A 19,927-nucleotide genomic window follows, 5' to 3' on the forward strand; every position below is an offset into this window, starting at 1 on the left:
AACTACCGTATTTAGACGATCTACTGATTAATGGGCCGTCTCTTCGGGCCTGCGAGGAATGCGTGACCATCACGGTGGATACACTTTCTTGCCTGGACTGGAAGATAAACTTTGAAAAGTCTTCTCCAGTACCAGCTTAGCAAATTTCCTTCTTGGGAATGATCCTGGACACTTCCTGCGGGTTGGTAATTCTCCCTCCAGAAACGGTCTCAGCCTTACAACAGGGAGCACGTATTCTTTCCCGCTCTTTTCCTCACTCCATATGTTTCAGCATGGGGATTCTCGACAAGATGGTGGCAGCGATAGAAGCTACATCTCCGCCCTTTGCAACATGCGCTTCTGTCAGCTTTGTACAGGAACACGTTCTCCCTCGACCGTCAGTTCCGTCTGTCTCAGCGGGTCAGGCAGACCGTTAGGTGGTGGACACTGAAGTATTTCTCGGACCAAGGGAATTCCTTTCCAGTGCGTTGGCTAGTGTTGACCACCGACGCCAGTCTTCATGGCTGGGGTGCGGTTTTCCGTCATCACGCGGCACAGGGTCGTTGGGCCATTCGAGAGTCGCGTCTCCCCATAAACATCTTGGAGATACGAGCAATCAGTTTAGCCCTTCTGCGCTTTCATCATCTCCTGGCAGGACGCCCTATCAGGATCCAATCCGACAATGCCACGTCTGTGGCGTACATCAACCGTCAGGTGGGCACCCTCACAGGACGGCCATGCTCGAAGTGAGCCACATCCTCCGATGGGCCAAGAAGAACCATTCATTGTGGATCTGATGGCCTCAAGGCTAAACAACAAAATTCCCCAGTTCATAGCTTGGTCACACGACCCAGTCTCCATCGGAATGGATGCCCTGGTTCTTCCGTGGCATCAGTTACGGCTTCCGTATGTATTTCCCCCGCTCCCCTTACTTCCGAGGGTCATCAAAAAGATCAGAGCAGAGGGGCTACCAATGATTCTAGTCGCGCCGGACTGGCCGTGCCGGGCATGGTGCGCGGAACCAGTACAACTAGTCGACTGCCAAATCGCACAGATCTACTTTCGCAGGGCCCGATTTACCACCAAAACTCTGGGGCCCTGTGTTTAACGGCGTGGCCGTTGAATCCTGGGTACTAGCTCAAGCAGGATTTTCTCATCAAGTGATCTCCACCATGATCAGTGCTAGGAAGCCCGCGTCTATGCGCATTTATCATCGCACTTGGAGAACTTTCTTCTCATGGTGCAAGGACCGTGGACGATCTCTTCTTGTGTTCTCCATTCCTTCAATTTTGGAATTTCTGCAAACTGGATTGGAGTCAGGTCTCGCGCTCAGCTCACTCAGGGGACAAATTTCAGCCTTATCAGTTCTGTTCCAACGCAGGATTGCCACCAGATTACAGGTGAAGACTTTTATTCAGGGTGTTTCCCATGTGGTGTCTCCCTATAAAATGCCATTGAAACGATAAGACCTTAATTTGGATCTCGGAGTCTTACAGGAGGCCCCTTCAAACCACTGCAGCAAGTACCGCCAACCTTTCTTTCTTGGAAGGTGATTTTCCTAGTCACGCTCACATCAATGAGGCGTGTCCTGCCAACCTCCGTTCATGATTTTCCATCAGGACAAGGTAGTCTTAAGGATGTCCCCGTCCTTTTTGCCCAAAGTTGTTTCCTCTTTTCATCTCAACGAGGATATTGTATTGCCTTCATTCTGTCCGGCACCACTCCATCGTATCGGAAAGCTGTTCACACTCTGGATTTGGTTAGAGCTCTTAGAAGGTACGTCTTGCGGACAGCATCCTTCCGCAGGTCAGATACCCTCTTCGTGCTTCCAGAGGGGCATAGGAAAGGCCTAGCCGTTTCAAAGGCCACAATAGTCAAGTGGATTCGCTTGGCTATTCAGGAGTCCTACCATGTCAGGGGCACACCTCTCCCAGCAGGGATTAAGGAGCACTCCACTCGGTCAGTGGGCGCCTCTTGGGCCATTCGGCACCAGGCATCAGCAGAACAGGTCTGCAAAGCTGCGACTTGGTCCAGCTTGCATACTTTTATGAAACACTGCAACATACATTCCCAGGCCTCTGCAGATGCAGCACTTGGCAGACGAATTCTGCAATCGGCAGTACCACATCTGTAATTCGGTGGTACATGGGGTATTGGCAGTTGTGTTGCTCCCCACCCAGGGACTGCTTTAGGACGTCCCATGGTCCTGTTTCCACCAATGAGGCGTAGGAGAAATAGGGATTTTTGTGTATTCACCGTAAAATCCTTTTCTCCGAGCCAATCATTGGGGACACAACACCCACCCTGTTAACATATTGGCTTGTTTTTCATTCTTCGTTTTGACATAATTTATTCTTGTTAATTGTTGAAAGCTGCTACTGTTTTGCTACTGAACTGGTTCAATCTGAGCCATCAGGAGGGTGTATACTGCAGAGGAGGAGTTTAGCTTTCCATGTTCAGTTAGTGTCCTTCTAGTGGCAGCAGCAATACCACCCAGGTCCTGTGTCCCCCAGTGATTGGCACGGAGAAAAGAATTTTACGGTGAGTACACAAAAATCCCCATTTTTCGGACTATAAGACGCACTTTTTTCCTCCAAAAATGGGGGGTTCTTCTTACAGTCCAGATGTACTCTGGCTCACATTTCTGGATGTGAATGGGGAGGTGGGGGAATGGCAGCGGCGGAGTAGCGGGTCACAAGAGGCAGGAGCCGACAGCTGCGGCTAACACCTGTGCCCACTGCTAAGAAGAAATTAATATTCACTGCTTTCCACGCTCATAGCAGACACGGTGTTAGCCGCAGCAGCCGGTTTCCTGTAGCTGCCGAGCGTTCGCGTTTACCTGCTACTTAAGGTAATGAATATTCATAATGCTCTCCACTCCCATAAGCGTGGACTGCAGTGAATATTCATTCTCTTTAGTAGCAGGGACATGTGAACACCCGGCAGCTGCAGGAAGCTGGCTGCTAACAGCATGTCCGCTATTAAAGAGCAATGAATCTCAACGCACTCCACGCACATAGTCCAGGCGTGGGGAGCAGTGAGCATTCTGGTAGCTGTCTTCGCCTTGTAAGCAGCGCATGACGTCCTTGCCATGCTCTGCTTACAAGCATAAATCAGCTACTAGCATCGGAACAATCACTGCGAATTAGAGCAGGGAAGGTATGTTGATTGGTTTGGGTTTTTTTTTAACGTTTTTCTGATGGGGGCCATGCCTACCAGGATAGGGATGAGAGAGCCATGCCTGCAAGGCTATGGATGAGGTGGACATGCCTACAAGGATAGGGATGAGGGTGCCATGCATACCAGGATGGGGATGAGGGGACCATATATACCAGGATAGGGGATATTAGTACAGAACTGACCACATTTTTTGCATAAATTTTTTTTCTAATTTCCTCCTCCAAAACTGCATCTTATGGTCCGATGTTTCTTATAGTTCGAAGAATATGATAACTAAAGAAGTTCGAGTTTTTACCAGACCTAAGGATGGTGTCAGGCTCATTTGTTAGACAGAAGTGTTCCTTGACTTCTCCACTGTTTGCCACTTGTGTTGGAAAGATGGACAGGCATATAAAAAGGAGTTTGTGGTCTAATTTCAGATGTTAACTTTAGTTACTAGGGAGGATAGTCCATCTCTGGTTCTGTGCCGTAGGATTTTCATTTGCTAGATTAACTTTCTCTTGTCTCTCATATATTGAAGTCAGCCATCATGCTGCAGAATGCAGTTCACCTCTAAGCTCTCTAACTTTTAACTTTATTCCTCTAAATCGTCTATTTTTTTTCTTTTTTTCTTGTTCTACGAGAAGTCAAGCAGTGAAGTTTAAAGAAACGCTATTGATTTGTATCTTTATGGACTCTTCTTAGTTCTGGTGTTATGTAAGCGTTCTGTATACTAACGCTGTGTATCTCTTACCTTTTAGACCCTGATTGTGGCCTGGATTAAGTCCAGCCTTCACGTTAGTGTTTCTCGAGAACTGTGGGACTATTTATTGGCGGTTTTGTCATCACTGACTTACTGGGAGGAGCTAGCCACCGAATGGGCCCACACCATGGAAACATTAACCAAAGTACTGGCCAAGAACGTCTACCATCTGGACCTAAACGAGTTACCGTTGGACATGCTAAGCGAGCAAAAGCAGAAGAAGCACAAGGGCAAAGGTTAAATAACAGAAAAAAAGCTCCAAAGTAGCTCAGAATGATTAATATACATTACTGTAGTGCAAATAGTATCCTTCTCTGTAAGCAAGTGAGAGGTGGATGCGGATAGGGTTGTTTTCTGTTTTTGTTGTGTTTTTTTTTTTGCAAGCGACATGTAGAAGCCACAGTGGTAATATACTTGCAAACTACCTCTTATCCACAGAATAGGTGATACATTTCTCATCTCTGGGGATCCAGCCGCACAACCTCCAGGATTCCCAAAAACAATGCATAAGATACAGTGCCTTGCGAAAGTATTCGGCCCCCTGGAACCTTTCAAACTTTTCCCACATATCATGCTTCAAACATAAAGATACAAAATGGAAATTTTTGGTGAAGAATCAACAACAAGTGGGACACAATTGTGAAGTTGAATAAAATTTATTGGTTATTTTAAATTTTTGTGGAAATTCAAGAACTGAAAAGTGGGGCATGCAATATTATTCGGCCCCTTTAACTTAATTCTTTGTTGCACAACCTTTTGCTGCGATTACAGCTGCAAGTTGCTTGGAGTATGTCTCTATCAGTTTCGTACATTGAGAGACTGAAATTCTTTCCCATTCTTCCCTGACAAACAGCTCAAGCTCAGTGAGGTTTGATGTTTTCAGCAACAGCAATTTTCAGCTCTTTCCACAGATTCTCGATTGGATTCAGGTCTGGACTTTGACACCTGGATACTTCTATTTGTGAACCATTCCATTGTAGATTTTGCTTTGTGTTTGGGATCATTGTCTTGTTGGAAGACAAATCTCCATCCCAGCCTCAGGTCTTTTGCAAACGCCAACAGGTTTTCTTCAAGAATGGTCCTGTATTTGGCTCCATCCATCTTCCCATTAATTTTAACCATCTTCCCTGTCCCTGCTGAAGAAAAGCAGGCCCAAACCTTGATGCTACCACCACCATGTTTGACAGTGGGGATGGTGTGTTCAGGGTGATGAGCTGTGTTGCCTTTACGACAAACATATCGTTTTGCATTGTTCGATTTTGGTTTCATCTGACCAGAGCACCTTCTTCCACATGTTTGGTGTGTCTCCCAGGTGTCTTGTTGCAAACTTTAAACAACACTTTTTATGGATATCTTTGAGAAATGGCTTTCTTCTTGCCACGCTTCCATAAAGGCCATATTTGTGCAGTGTACGACTGATTGTTGTCCTGTGGACAGACTTTCCCACCTCAGCTGTAGATCTCTGCAGTTCATCTAGAGTGATCATGGGCCTCTTGGCTGCATCTCTGATCAGTCTTCTCCATGTTTGAGATGAAAGTTTAGAGGGACGGCCGGGTCTTGGTAGATTTTCAGTGCTATGACACTCTTTCCATTTCAATATGATCGCTTTCACAGTGCTCCTTGGGATGTTTAAAGTTTTGGAAATCATTTTGTATCCAAATCCGGCTTTAAACTTCTCCACAACAATATCACGGACCTGCCTGTTGTGTTCCTTGGTCTTCATGATGCTCTCTGTGCATCAAACAGAGCCCTGAGACTATTACAGAGCAGGTGCATTTATACGGAGACTTGATTACACACAGGTGGATTATATTTATCATTAGTTATTTAGGACAACATTGGATCATTCAGAGATCCACAATGAACTTCTGGAGTGAGTTTGTTGCACTGAAAGTAAAGGGGCCGAATAATATTGCACGCCCCACTTTTCAGTTTTTGAATTTCCACAAAAATTTTAAATAACCAATAAATTTCGTTCAACTTCACAATAGTGTCCCACTTGTTGATTCTTCACCAAAAATTTACATTTGGTATCTTTATGTTTGAAGCATCATATGGGGAAAAAGGTTGAAAAGTTCCAGGGGGCCGAATACTTTCGCAAGGCACTGTAGTGGTGGGATCATCATCCCATTGCAACAGGGCACACTAGAGAGCTCAAGTGATGGTTCCCCTTGCGAGTAGCAAGCTATTCCCTACCCTCGCCTATGTCCTATATCCATCCATGTGCTGTTTAAATGAGTCTTCTTTAAACCAGACCTTGCTCCGTGGTTTCTTTGGGTTAAGCCGGGTTTGTACAAGCATATTTCACTGTTCACTTAGGGACTGCAACCCCCAGTTTGGTGGTGGTCCTCCCAACCAGGACTAGTAGTCTCATACATATATCTGGGACTGCAAGTTCAGGTTGACAGATCGTCGGTCAGTTGAGTCATTGCGATGTGTCTTTGGACCATGAGCTAAACTTGTGTGACCCCTTGCATTTCATTGCATTCCCATTTGATCTGTCCTATCATACATGCCACCAGTACCCAATGGACCTCATTGACTTATAATAGATCCATTGGGCACCAGTGTTGTTTTGGCTGTAACATTTAACTACGTTTTGCAACCTTGAATAGAGCTTCCATGGTTTTGTAAGTGATGACTTGAAAATAAACATACTGGTAGTACATGGTGCCATACAGTGCGGTTATCCTCCTCTTGCCTTTTCCTATATGTAGGAGGTCATGAATTTCAGAAAGGTGCAGTGGACAAGTCGTTCTCACGAGGATGGAGCAGAGAGCAGCCTGGCCAAGCTCCAATGCGCCAGCGCAGTGCTACAACCACTGGCTCCCCTGGCACTGAGAAAGCCAGAAGTATCGTGCGGCAGAAAACTATAGGTATGTGATTATTAAAACATTGGTCATGATTCCATTGCTCACATCAGTCCATGACCTTGTTGGTTGCAGGTTTCACTGCGTTACAATATATGAAGAGTGTGGATAGAAATTATATCAGCAGAAGGCGTCTGCCACAATCGTTCAGTGCAGATCCCATCCTCATGGTGTAGAATCCGCATCAGTCATTTTCTTCAGCTGCCTGTCATTTCCTCATTTCCATGTTTACAATATGTGGGCCTAACCTTTTGACTAAAGGGTTTTTCCATTTTTCATGAACAAAGCCTATATACTATGAAAGAAATAAGACATAACTTTTTAATAAACTTTCTTGATTTTTTTTTTTTTACATTTTTCAAAATCCGTTTTTGCTGCCAGAGATTTGAAAATCCCTTTCTCTATTGCTTCTTTGGGGGACACAGGAGACCATGGGTGTGTGCTGCTGTCGCTTGGAAGCTCCCCCTTTCCCTAGCCCACTCCTCTGCAAGCGGTGCTGTGAAGAATACGGTCGTAACTCCCCAGTGACTCCTCCCACCTCATCCAGTGTTCACACTATCTTCTGCACCGTCTGGGATCATGACGGTGTGGGAAGGAGGACTTTGATCCCAGTAACCCCTCACCTGGGGACTCGTGATGCCGTCCTCATGTCTGTGAAGAAGGAGTTGGGACCTCTGTTGGAGCAGGTACTTCTTCCTTCCACAGTCCCTCTTCAAGGCAGTGGGGGGTCCCAAGATCATAGGGCAGCAGCAATAGAAGAAACAAGAAAAACCCTTAAATACAGGACTCCCTTTATCAGGCCCCCGGCGCGCTTTCTGATGCGCCGGTATCTATGCTTAAAAATTTAGTCCTCGACTTCCCGAGGCCTTAACACTGCTGGACATGCCCCCCTTGTGTTCGCTATCTAATCAGCACACCGGGGCTTCCACGCATGCTTTCCCTCCTATGAGAGCACTTGTTTCTCTTCTACAGCACTGGCTTTCAGCACACCTCTTCTGGCCCCGCTCCTCTCCTCCCTCACTTTGCTCTCGGCTTTGGTGATCTTGCAGATTCAGCAGCAGCTCTACTGAGACGTTGCTTCACAGTGCCTGCACAGATGGGAAATCTTCCTCCAGGACCTGGTAGACTCTGTCCAGGCTTTTTTTCCCTAGGCTTAGCCCTTCTCAGCAGCTTGCCCTCTTCCCTAGGCTACTCCATTTGCACACAGGGATTCTTGCCTTTGCCTCTCCCCCACTAAGATTCATTACACCTGTGACCTATGCAAAATGAAGTGGCCCACAGGTCAGGCCTCGGCCTTCTGCCCAGATTGCAGCCCCTCCCCACCATGCAGGCCCCACAGGACCCTCGCCTCCCAGGATAAGCGCATACACCCTCCCCAATGGTAGTGTTTGTTGCTTTATCACATCCGGTAGCTGACCTAACCAAGGTATCCCAGTCCCTGGGACAGGTCCTATTGCATCTGCCTAACCGTTCAGCTGCAACCAGTGCTCCTATCGTTCGTCGGGACAAATCGCATGCATCCATCGCCGCCGCCCCCCCCCCCGCTCAGAATGGCAGATCACCAATAAGGTCAAAAAAGCGGTCACATTCCAGCTCCTCGTCTGGTTAATCCTCTTCTTCCACTTCATCCAGAATGGCCTCAGTATCCCACTCCTCTCCTGAGGTGGCCCCAGGGTCCAACCCAGGTTTTGAGTCAGACTCTGTTTTTGACACGGATCAATCCTACAAACTTCTGGGCATGATCAACAGTTTCCCTTCTGGAGTCAATCAGACCCTCAACGTCAAGGAGGGTTAGTATCCTCCCCCAGATGACTCAGCCTCATTGAAAAAGGCAAAACGCCCACCCCAGGTGTTTTCCAATAACAATAAGTTTGATAGAATTTTTGCCAAACAGTGGGAGCACCCAGAAATCACTTCCCGGGTAGGAAACATTTGGTTATCTTGCATCCTTTCAGGTCTGACCTCCTCAGCAAATGGGCAGAATTCTCGGCCATAGACCCGTCCGTCTCAAGTCTGTCTGCCAACACGGTTCTCTCACTTCCAGATGGTTTCTCTCTCAAGGATCTCACCCAACACACACATCGAAACTCTAGCCAAGTCCAACTTTGAGGCTGCTGGGGCTTCTCTGTCCCACTTTCGCCTCCACATGGGTAGCCAAGTCTGTCTCCGCCTGTGCTAAACTCCTCTGACAGGCCATCCTATCCGGGACCTCGGACGGACAAACTGGCTTATCTTGCGGACCAGATTGCTCACGCTGGAAAATACTTGCTCACCACGTCTCTTGATGCTGCCAGTTGTTCCGCTGTCGTCATCAGTAATATTGTAGCCATCCGCAGAGTACTCTGGCCAAAAAGCCTGGAATGCGGCCTCCTCTCAGTGAGACTGGTCTCCCACCCATCAAGAGAAAAGGAAGCTGTCCGTCAAACCCACCCCTGCATGGCGACCAATGGGTCGTCACGTCACGATCCCGATTTCTTCTGCAAGACGAGTCGCCTCGACATGGGAATTCTCTCAGGGTGGGTGGCATCTTCTCATCCAGAACTTATGGCTCTCTGTAATCGATGATGCCTGGGCAGGGAGATCATTACACTGGTTACAAAATAGAATTTTCTTCTCTCCTCTGCCAAAGCTTCTTCATGCCCCCCCCTTCAAGGCTCCCACCCCAAGTTCCCGGATTCTTTCAGACCAGCTCCTCTCTTCTCAAGGCAGCTGTCATTGCACCCTTCCTCTCTCAGGAGCGCTTCTTAGGTTTTCATTCAAACTTTTGTGTAGTCCCAAAGAAAGACTGCTCACTGCGTCCTGGACCTCAAGCTCAGAAACTGGCGAATATGCCATCGTCACTTCAGAATGTAGTTTCTCTATTCAGTGATTGCCTCCATGGAACCCAAGGAATTCCTCTGCTCAGTGGATATCCAGGATGCTTACCTCCACATTCCAATTTGCGTTACGCATCAGAGGTTTCTCCGCTTCATGGTCCAGGGGTCCCGCATCCAGTTCAGAGCTCTCCCTTTCGGTCTGGCCTCAGCACCCACAGTGTTTACGAAAGTAATGGCGGCCGTCGTGGCCTTCTTCATTCCAAGGGAATAGTAATCATCCCCTGTCCCGACAACCTCCTGATCAAAGCCCCGTCCTTCCGAGACTGTTGCTAAAGTCTTCAGTCACACTCGACACACCCTCTTAGGCAGGTTAGTCAACACGACTAAGTCCTCTCGGATCCCAGCCCAGTGTTTAGTTTTCCTAGGCATACTTTTTGATAACGCCCGTGCCAGAGTCTTAATCCCAAAAGAGAAGTTCTCGGCGCTTCACCTGGGTATTCCCTAAGAAGAAGCCCATCCCTCTGCTCTCTTCGACTATGTATGAGAGTACTGGGCAAGATGATTGCTGCAAAGGAAACCATCCCTTTTGCACGGTACCATTCTCCAGATGGCTCTTCTGCCAGCTTGGGGTAATAGGATCTCTTCCCTGGATCATCCCATTATTCTATTCTGCCTCGTCGAGTAAGGCAGTCTCCGGTGTGGTGAAGTCTCTCCCCTTCCGTTCAGCATGGGAATTGATTCCTCCTGCTCCACTGGCAGATAATCACAACAGACGCAAGCCTTCTCAGATGGAGGGCTAGAAATCTCAGGAAACCTTTCTTCCCATCCACATCCTGGAGCTCAAAGCCATTTTCCTCTCCCTACTCCACTGGCAGGACCTGCTAGTTGGCTGCCCAATTCGCATTCAGTCTAACAATGCCACAACCATGGCATACATCAACCTTTAGGCGGAACACAGCAAGACCGTCATTTTAGAGATCTCATTTATTCTCGCCTGGCCTGAACAGTACATTCCGGCAATATCGAGGGTGCACATTCCAGACGTGTACAATTGACTGCCGACTTCCCAAGTTGTCAGGGTCTCTCCTCGGGCGAGTGGTCCCTCAACTCATCCATGTTCAAGCAAATCTGTCAAAGGTGGGGCACTCCCGACGTCGATCTCATGGTGTCTCGAATAAATCACAAGGTTCCTTGTTTCGTAGCCAGGTCTCGCGGTTCCCTGGCAATCGGATCCAACACCCTGTTCGTTCCATGGTCTCAGTCCCACCTTCCATACATTTTTCCAGCTCTTCGATTCCGTGACTTATCAAGAAGATCAAAGTGGAAGGAGTTCCAGTCATTCGCGTGATTCCAGACTTGCCCAAAAGAGCCTGGTTTTCAAAGTCACTCTACTCGCAGATGTTCCCTGGAAACTTCCAGATCGCCCAGACCTACTCACGCAGGGTCCCCTCTTCCACCAGAGTTCTTGGTTTCTCAATTTAACAGCATGACTGTTGTAGTGACAGTACTGAGGAAAGCAGGTTTCTCGTTCCAGGTCATACTGACCATGATTAGGCGAGGAAACCCTTGTCCTACCAAATTTATCATTGCACCTAGAATGCCTTCTTTTGCTGCTGTGAAGACAGTCACGCAATCCCCATGTTCTTTTCCCTCCCATCAATTCGGGCCTCTTACAATCAGGCCTGGAGTCTGGGTTGACTCTTAGAACCCCCAAGGGTAAGATCTCCATGCTCTCAATTCTGTTCCAATGGAACTTGGCCCCTCCCCAGGTCAAGATTTTCCTTCAGGGAGTTGCTCGCCTAGCTCCACCATATCGTCCACCTGTGGATCCGCAAAACCTTAAAGGTAACCTGTCACCTTTTAACTGCTCCTGTCCTGCATTCCACAAATGTGTCAAGCAACTCATGACTCCCCTTGTATACCTCAAAAAATAACATTTTGGTATGCTCCCACACTGTATGTAACTGAGGGAGGATGAGTCCAGTGGACGTCCTTGCTGCGGCATCTGTCCCTCCTCTCTGCTCCTAATCACATCCGCCTTCTTTGATTGATGTGACGCGTCATCTACATAGCGAACTGAGATCTCACGCCTTCGCAGTAGCCTCCCAGGACTGCTCAGGCGCAGTCTGCTCTGCACTACTGTGAGTAGAGCATAAACCAGCACTTTTCAAGTATCTAGCTTTGATTACTGTGAGTGGGGAACCAAGATGTCTCGCCTGAGCAGGAGACTCATTTCGATGATGTCACTATGCTCTTGTGCAGTGCTGTTTTCTCCTTTCTTCACAGTAGGGCAGAGCAGAGTGCGCCTGCGCAGTCTTGTGAGGCTACTGCTGAAGCGCAAGCTCTCGGTTCATATTGTGGGTGATGCATGATATCAATCAAAGCAGGAGGATGCAATTAGGAGCAGTGAGGAGGGACAGACACGACAGTGAGGATGCCAATCAGATCGGACCACCTAAAGTTACAGTTGTGGCCAAAAGTATTGACACCCCTGCAATTCTGTCAGATAATACTCAGTTTCTTCCTGAAAATCATTGCAAACACAAATTCTTTGGTATTATTATCTTCATTTAATTTGTCTTAAGTGAAAAAACCCCAAAGAGAATGAAGCAGAAAGCAAAACATTGATCATTTCAGACAAAAGTATTGGCACCCTCAGCCTAATACTTGGTTGCACAACCTTTAGCCAAAATAACTGCGACCAACCGCTTCCGGTAACCATCAATGAGTTTCTTACAATGCTCTGCTGGAATTTTAGACCATTCTTCTTTGGCAAACTGCTCCAGGTCCCTGATATTTGAAGGGTGCCTTCTCCAAACTGCCATTTTTAGATCTCTCCACAGGTGTTCTATGGGATTCAGGTCTGGACTCATTGCTGGCCACCTTAGAAGTCTCCAGTGCTTTCTCTCAAACCATTTTCTAGTGCTTTTTGAAGTGTGTTTTTGGTCATTGTCCTGCTGGAAGACCCATGACCTCTGAGGGAGACCCAGCTTTCTCACACTGGGCCCTACATTATGCTGCAAAATTTGTTGGTAGTCTTCAGACTTCATAATGCCATGCACACGGTCAAGCAGTCCAGTGCCAGAGGCAGCAAAGCAACCCCAAAACATCAGGGAACCTCCGCCATGTTTGACTGTAGGGACCGTGTTCTTTTCTTTGAATGCCTCTTTTTTTCTCCTGTAAACTCTACTTTTGTCTCATCTGACCAGAGAACATTCTTCCAAAACGTTTTATGCTTTTTCAGGTAAGTTTTGGCAAACTCCAGCCTGGCTTTTTTATGTCTCGGGGTAAGAAGTGGGGTCTTCCTGGCTCTCCTACCATACAGTCCCTTTTCATTCAGACGCCGACGGATAGTACGGGTTGACACATCCCTCTTGTCGCTCTCCCTTCCTCATTCTCTAAAGATGAAGGTCATCTTGCAACCAATTATTTCATTCCTTTCCAAGGTAGTCTCTCCGTTCCATCTCAATAAGGATATTGTCCTTCCTTTTGCCTGTCCCCTTCCAATCCCCTGGAAAGGTCCCTCCACAAGCTGGACTTCGTCAGAGCCTTACATCTCTTCTTCTCAATGACAGCTTCTTTAAGAATTTCGAATGTGTTGTTTGTGATTCCCAAGGGTCGTCATAAGGGACTCCCAGCTTCCAGGTGTACTATCGCTCCCTTTAAGGAGTGAGGGCTCTCTCCACTCATGCGGTGGGGGCCTCCTTGGCCTTTGGCCACCAGGCCTCTGTGACCAAAATCAGCAAGGCTGCTACCTGGTTTTCCCGTCATACATTTTCAAGTTTTTATATTGTGCATACCTATGCCTCCGCTCATGCTAACCTAGGTAGAAAGTTGTTTCAGGCGTCGGTTGTCCGTCGTGTGACCTGAATAGGGCATGTTCTTCTGTTCCCTTGCTTGGGATATCTTTATGAAGTCCCATGGTTACCAGTGTCTCCCAATGAAGCGATAGAAAAAATTAGGAATTTTTGTACTCACCGTAAAATCTTTCTTGGAGCTTTCATTGGAGAACAGAGCACCTTCCCTTGTTCGTGGCTCTGTTGGGGCTGTGAATAGTTATTTTATTGTTGCTTATCCTACTGCTTTTCCACAAACTGATGAGCCTTGTGCCAGTCAGTGAGGTGTACCCTGCTGAGCAGGAGATAACTTTTTTTCCTACTGTCAGCTTTCTAGCGACAGCAGCATACACCCATGGTTACCTGTATCCCCCAGTGAAGGCTCCAAGAAATAGATTTGTTATGGTGAGTACCAAATATACTTCTTTTACATCCAGATGGAGAGAACCTGCCCTGATTATATCAAAGTATTAAAGCAGTATCAGGTTCTCTGTCACAGGATGTAAATAATGAACGACAGCGATGAGTAGGACGCAGTCAGGAAACTTTATTTGCCTCAAAATGGAAATTCCTTTTATAGATATTACCATTCAGTTCGCAAAACTACATTTATCTTTCTCAATGGCAATCTTATTCTAGAAAGTTTTTAGTACTTTATTTAAAGGTAATCTGTCAAAAGCCCTGTTTTTTCAGCAGCCCTTTAAATTGCTCACTTGTATTCTCCTGTATATTATCCCTCCCACCATCTGTATTCTCCTGTATATTATCCCTCCCACAACCTGTATTCCCCTGTATATTATCCCTCCCACCACCTGTATTCTCCTGTATATTATCCTTCCCACCACCTGTATTCTTCTGTATATTATCCTTGCCACCACCTGTATCCTCCTGTATATTATCCCTCCCACCACCTGTATTCTCCTCTATATTATCCCTTCCACCTCCTGTATAAACCTGTATATTATCCCTCCCACCACCTGTATTCTCCTCTATATTATCCCTTCCACCACCTGTATTCTCCTGTATATTATCCCTCCCACCACCTGTATTCTCTATATTATCCCTCCCACCACCTGTATTCTCCTGTATATTATCCCTCCCACCACCTGTATGCTCCTCTATATTATCCCTTCCATCACCTGTATTCTCCTGTATATTATCCCTCCCACCACCTGTATTCTCCTGTATATTATCCCCCCACCACCTGTATTCTGTATATTATCCCTCCCACCACCTGTATTCTCCTGTATATTATCCCTTCCACCATCTATATTCTGTATATTATCCCTCCCACCATCTGTATTCTCCTGTATATTATCTCTCCCACCACCTGTATTCTCCTGTATATTATCCCTCCCACCACCTGTATTCTCCTGAATATTATCCCTCCCACCGCCTGTATTTTCCAGTATATTATCCCTCCCACCACCTGTATTCTCCTCTATATTATCCCTTCCACCAACTGTATTCTCCTGTATATTATCCCTCCCACCACCTGTATTTTGTATATTATCCCTCCCACCAACTGTATTCTCCTGTATATTATTCCTCCCACCACCTGTATTCTCATGTATATTATCCTCCCACCACCTGTATTCTCCTGTATATTATCCCTCCCACCACCTGTATTCTCCTGTATATTATCCCTCCCACCACCTGTATTCTCCTGTATATTATCCCTCCCACCACCTGTATTCTCCTGAATATTATCCCTCCCACCACCAGTATTCTCCTGTATATTATCCTTCCACCACCTATATTTTTCTGTATATTATCCCTCCCACCACCTGTATTCTCCTGTATATTATCCCTCCCACCACCTGTATATTATCCCTCCCACCACCTGTATATTATCCCTCCCACCACCTGTTTTCTCCTGTATATTATCCCTCCCACCACCTGTATTCTCCTGTATATTATCCCTCCCACCACCTGTATATTATCCCTCCCACCACCTGTTTTCTCCTGTATATTATCCCTCCCACCACCTGTATTCTACTGTATATTATCCCTCCCACCACCTGTATATTATCCCTCCCACCACCTGTTTTCTCCTGTATATTATCCCTCCCACCACCTGCATTCTACTGTATATTATCCCTCCCACCACCTGTATTTTCATGTATATTATCCCTCCCACCACCTGTATTCTCCTGTATATTATCCCTCCCACCACCTGTATTCTGTATATTATCCCTCCCACCACCTGTATTCTCCTGTATATTATCCCTCCCACCACCTGTATTTTCATGTATATTATCCCTCCCACCACCTGTATTCTCCTGTATATTATCCCTCCCACCACCTGTATTCTCCTGTATATTATCCCTCCTACCACCTGTATTTTCATGTATATTATCCCTCCCACCACCTGTATTCTCCTGTATATTATCCCTCCCACCACCTGTATTCTCCTGTATATTATCCCTCCCACCACCTGTATTCTCCTGTATATTATCCCTCCTACCACCTGTATTCTCATGTATATTATCCCTCCCACCACCTGTATTCTCATATACAGTATATTATCCCTCCCACCACCTGTATTCTCCTGTATATTATCCCTCCCACCACCTGTATTCTCCTGTATATTATCCCTCCCACCACCTGTATTCTCCTGTATATTATCCCTCCCACCACCTGTATTCTCCTGTACATTATCCCTCCCACCACCTGTATTCTCATGTATATTATCCCTCCCACCACCTGTATTCTCATGTATATTATCCCTCCCACCACCTGTATTCTCCTGTATATTATCCCTCCCACCACCTGTATTCTCATGTATATTATCCCTCCCACCACCTGTATTCTCCTGTATATTATCCCTCCCACCACCTGTATTCTCCTGTATATTATCCCTCCCACCACCTGTATTCTCCTGTATATTATCCCTCCCACCACCTGTATTCTCCTGTATATTATCCCTCCCACCACCTGTATTCTCCTGTATATTATCCCTCCCACCACCTGTATTCTCCTGTATATTATCCCTCCCACCACCTGTATTCTCCTGTATATTATCCCTCCCACCACCTGTATTCTCATGTATATTATCCCTCCCACCACCTGTATTCTCCTGTATATTATCCCTCCCACCACCTGTATTCTCCTGTATATTATCCCTCCCACCACCTGTATTCTCCTGTATATTATCCCTCCCACCACCTGTATTCTCCTGTATATTATCCCTCCCACCACCTGCATTCTCCTGTATATTATCCCTCCCACCACCTGTATTCTCCTGTATATTATCCCTCCCACCACCTGTATTCTCCTGTATATTATCCCTCCCACCACCTGTATTCTCTTGTATATTATCCCTCCCACCACCTGTATTCTCCTGTATATTATCCCTCCCACCACCTGCATTCTCCTGTATATTATACCTCCCACCACCTGTATTCTCCTGTATATTATCCCTCCCACCACCTGTATTCTCCTGTATATTATTCCTCCCACCACCTGTATTCTCATGTATATTATCCCTCCCACCACCTGTATTCTCCTGTATATTATCCCTCCCACCACCTGTATTCTCCTGTATATTATCCCTCCCACCACCTGTATTCTCCTGTATATTATCCCTCCCACCACCTGTATTCTCATGTATATTATCCCTCCCACCACCTGTATTCTCCTGTATATTATCCCTCCCACCATCTGTATTCTCCTGTATATTATCCCTCCCACCACCTGTATTCTCCTGTATATTATCCCTCCCACCACCTGTATTCTCCTGTATATTATCCCTCCCACCACCTGTATTCTCCTGTATATTATCCCTCCCACCACCTGTATTCTCATGTATATTATCCCTCCCACCACCTGTATTCTCCTGTATATTATCCCTCCCACCACCTGTATTCTCATGTATATTATCCCTCCCACCACCTGTATTCTCCTGTATATTATCCCTCCCACCACCTTTATTCTCCTGTATATTATCCCTCCCACCACCTGCATTCTCCTGTATATTATCCCTCCCACCATCTGTATTCTCCTGTATATTATCCCTCCCACCACCTGTATTCTCATGTATATTATCCCTCCCACCACCTGTATTCTCCTGTATATTATCCCTCCCACCACCTGTATTCTCATGTATATTATCCCTCCCACCACCTGTATTCTCCTGTAAATTATCCCTCCCACCACCTGTATTCTCCTGTATATTATCCCTCCCACCACCTGTATTCTCCTGTATATTATCCCTCCCACCACCTGTATTCCCATGTATATTATCCCTCCCACCACCTGTATTCTCCTGTATATTATCCCTCCCACCACCTGTATTCTCATGTATATTATCCCTCCCACCACCTGTATTCTCCTGTATATTATCCCTCCCACCACCTTTATTCTCCTGTATATTATCCCTCCCACCACCTGTATTCTCCTGTATATTATCCCTCCCACCATCTGTATTCTCCTGTATATTATCCCTCCCACCACCTGTATTCTCCTGTATATTATCCCTCCCACCACCTGTATTATCCTGTATATTATCCCTCCCACCATCTGTATTCTCCTGTATATTATCCCTCCCACCACCTGTATTCTCCTGTATATTATCCCTCCCACCACCTGTATTCTCCTGTATATTATCCCTCCCACCATCTGTATTCTCCTGTATATTATCCCTCCCACCACCTGTATTCTCCTGTATATTATCCCTCCCACCACCTGTATTTTCCTGTATATTATCCCTCCCACCACCTGCATTCTCCTGTGTATTATCCCTCCCACCACCTGTATTCTCCTATATATTATCCCTCCCACCACCTGTATTCTCCTGTATATTATCCCTCCCACCACCTGTATTCTCCTGTATATTACCCCTCCCACCACCTGTATTCTCCTGTATATTATCCCTCCCACCACCTGTATTTTCCTGTATATTATCCCTCCCACCACCTGCATTCTCCTGTATATTATCCCTCCCACCACCTGTATTCTCCTGTATATTATCCCTCCCACCACCTGTATTCTCCTGTATATTATCCCTCCCACCACCTGTATTCTCCTGTATATTATCCCTCCCACCACCTGTATTCTCATGTATATTATCCCTCCCACCACCTGTATTCTCCTGTATATTATCCCTCCCACCACCTGTATTCTCCTGTATATTATCCCTCCCACCACCTGTATTCTCCTGTATATTATCCCTCCCACCACCTGTATTCTCCTGTATATTATCCCTCCCACCACCTGTATTCTCATGTATATTATCCCTCCCACCACCTGTATTCTCCTGTATATTATCCCTCCCACCACCTGTATTCTCATGTATATTATCCCTCCCACCACCTGTATTCTCCTGTATATTATCCCTCCCACCACCTTTATTCTCCTGTATATTATCCCTCCCACCACCTGTATTCTCATGTATATTATCCCTCCCACCACCTGTATTCTCCTGTATATTATCCCTCCCACCACCTGTATTCTCATGTATATTATCCCTCCCACCACCTGTATTCTCCTGTATATTATCCCTCCCACCACCTGTATTCTCCTGTATATTATCCCTCCCACCACCTGTATTCTCATGTATATTATCCCTCCCACCACCTGTATTCTCCTGTATATTATCCCTCCCACCACCTGTATTCTCCTGTATATTATCCCTCCCACCACCTGTATTCTCCTGTATATTATCCCTCCCACCACCTGCATTCTCCTGTATATTATCCCTCCCACCACCTGTATTCTCCTGTATATTATCCCTCCCACCACCTGTATTCTCCTGTATATTATCCCTCCCACCACCTGTATTCTCTTGTATATTATCCCTCCCACCACCTGTATTCTCCTGTATATTATCCCTCCCACCACCTGCATTCTCCTGTATATTATACCTCCCACCACCTGTATTCTCCTGTATATTATCCCTCCCACCACCTGTATTCTCCTATATATTATCCCTCCCACCACCTGTATTCTCCTGTATATTATCCCTCCCACCACCTGTATTCTCCTGTATATTATCCCTCCCACCACCTGTATTCTCCTGTATATTATCCCTCCCACCACCTGTATTCTCCTGTATATTATCCCTCCCACCACCTGTATTCTCCTGTATATTATCCCTCCCACCACCTGTATTCTCCTGTATATTATCCCTCCCACCACTTGTTTTCTCCTGTATAGTATTTCCTTACCCTTTTGTCGGTGTCCTCCATATTAGTCTGTCTCTACTCCCATTCATTTATAACCCCTGCATCCTCCTTTTCATACTTCACTCACACATGTAGGATTAGCCTCTGTGCCCCTGCAACACCTCTTTCTTCTATACTTGGGCTTAGTTGGGTTCTTTGATGACGGTATCAGCCCGCCACTCCCCGCTCGTCTAGCGCTCACCCACACGCCATGCTCAGGCCAATATCATTGTGACTCATGAATAGCTGCCAGCAGGTGAGACCAGGTCCTGGAGATACGCAGACAAGATCATGGACTGAGCATTGTACTGCTTTTAGGAGTTGGTGCAGGAGAAGTCTC

General features: G+C 46.4%; 1 protein-coding gene across 5 annotated transcripts in view; it reads left to right on the forward strand.

Annotated features, from left to right (window-relative positions):
- RALGAPA1 (Ral GTPase activating protein catalytic subunit alpha 1) overlaps positions 1–19,927 on the forward strand; it is a 448,263-nt gene that overhangs the window by 142,111 nt on the left and 286,225 nt on the right. For all 5 annotated transcript variants that reach the window (XM_073554214.1, XM_073554210.1, XM_073554212.1 and 2 more), the window contains exons 15-16: positions 3,900–4,137; positions 6,619–6,777. In XM_073554214.1, the coding sequence (XP_073410315.1) occupies positions 3,900–4,137; positions 6,619–6,777 (397 nt within the window). The remainder of the gene's footprint in view (positions 1–3,899; positions 4,138–6,618; positions 6,778–19,927) is intronic.

The sequence above is a fragment of the Dendrobates tinctorius genome, unplaced genomic scaffold (genome assembly GCF_039654945.1).
Source record: "Dendrobates tinctorius isolate UK_male_01 unplaced genomic scaffold, ASM3965494v1 ptg000208l, whole genome shotgun sequence".
NCBI classification, from domain to species: domain Eukaryota; kingdom Metazoa; phylum Chordata; class Amphibia; order Anura; family Dendrobatidae; genus Dendrobates; species Dendrobates tinctorius.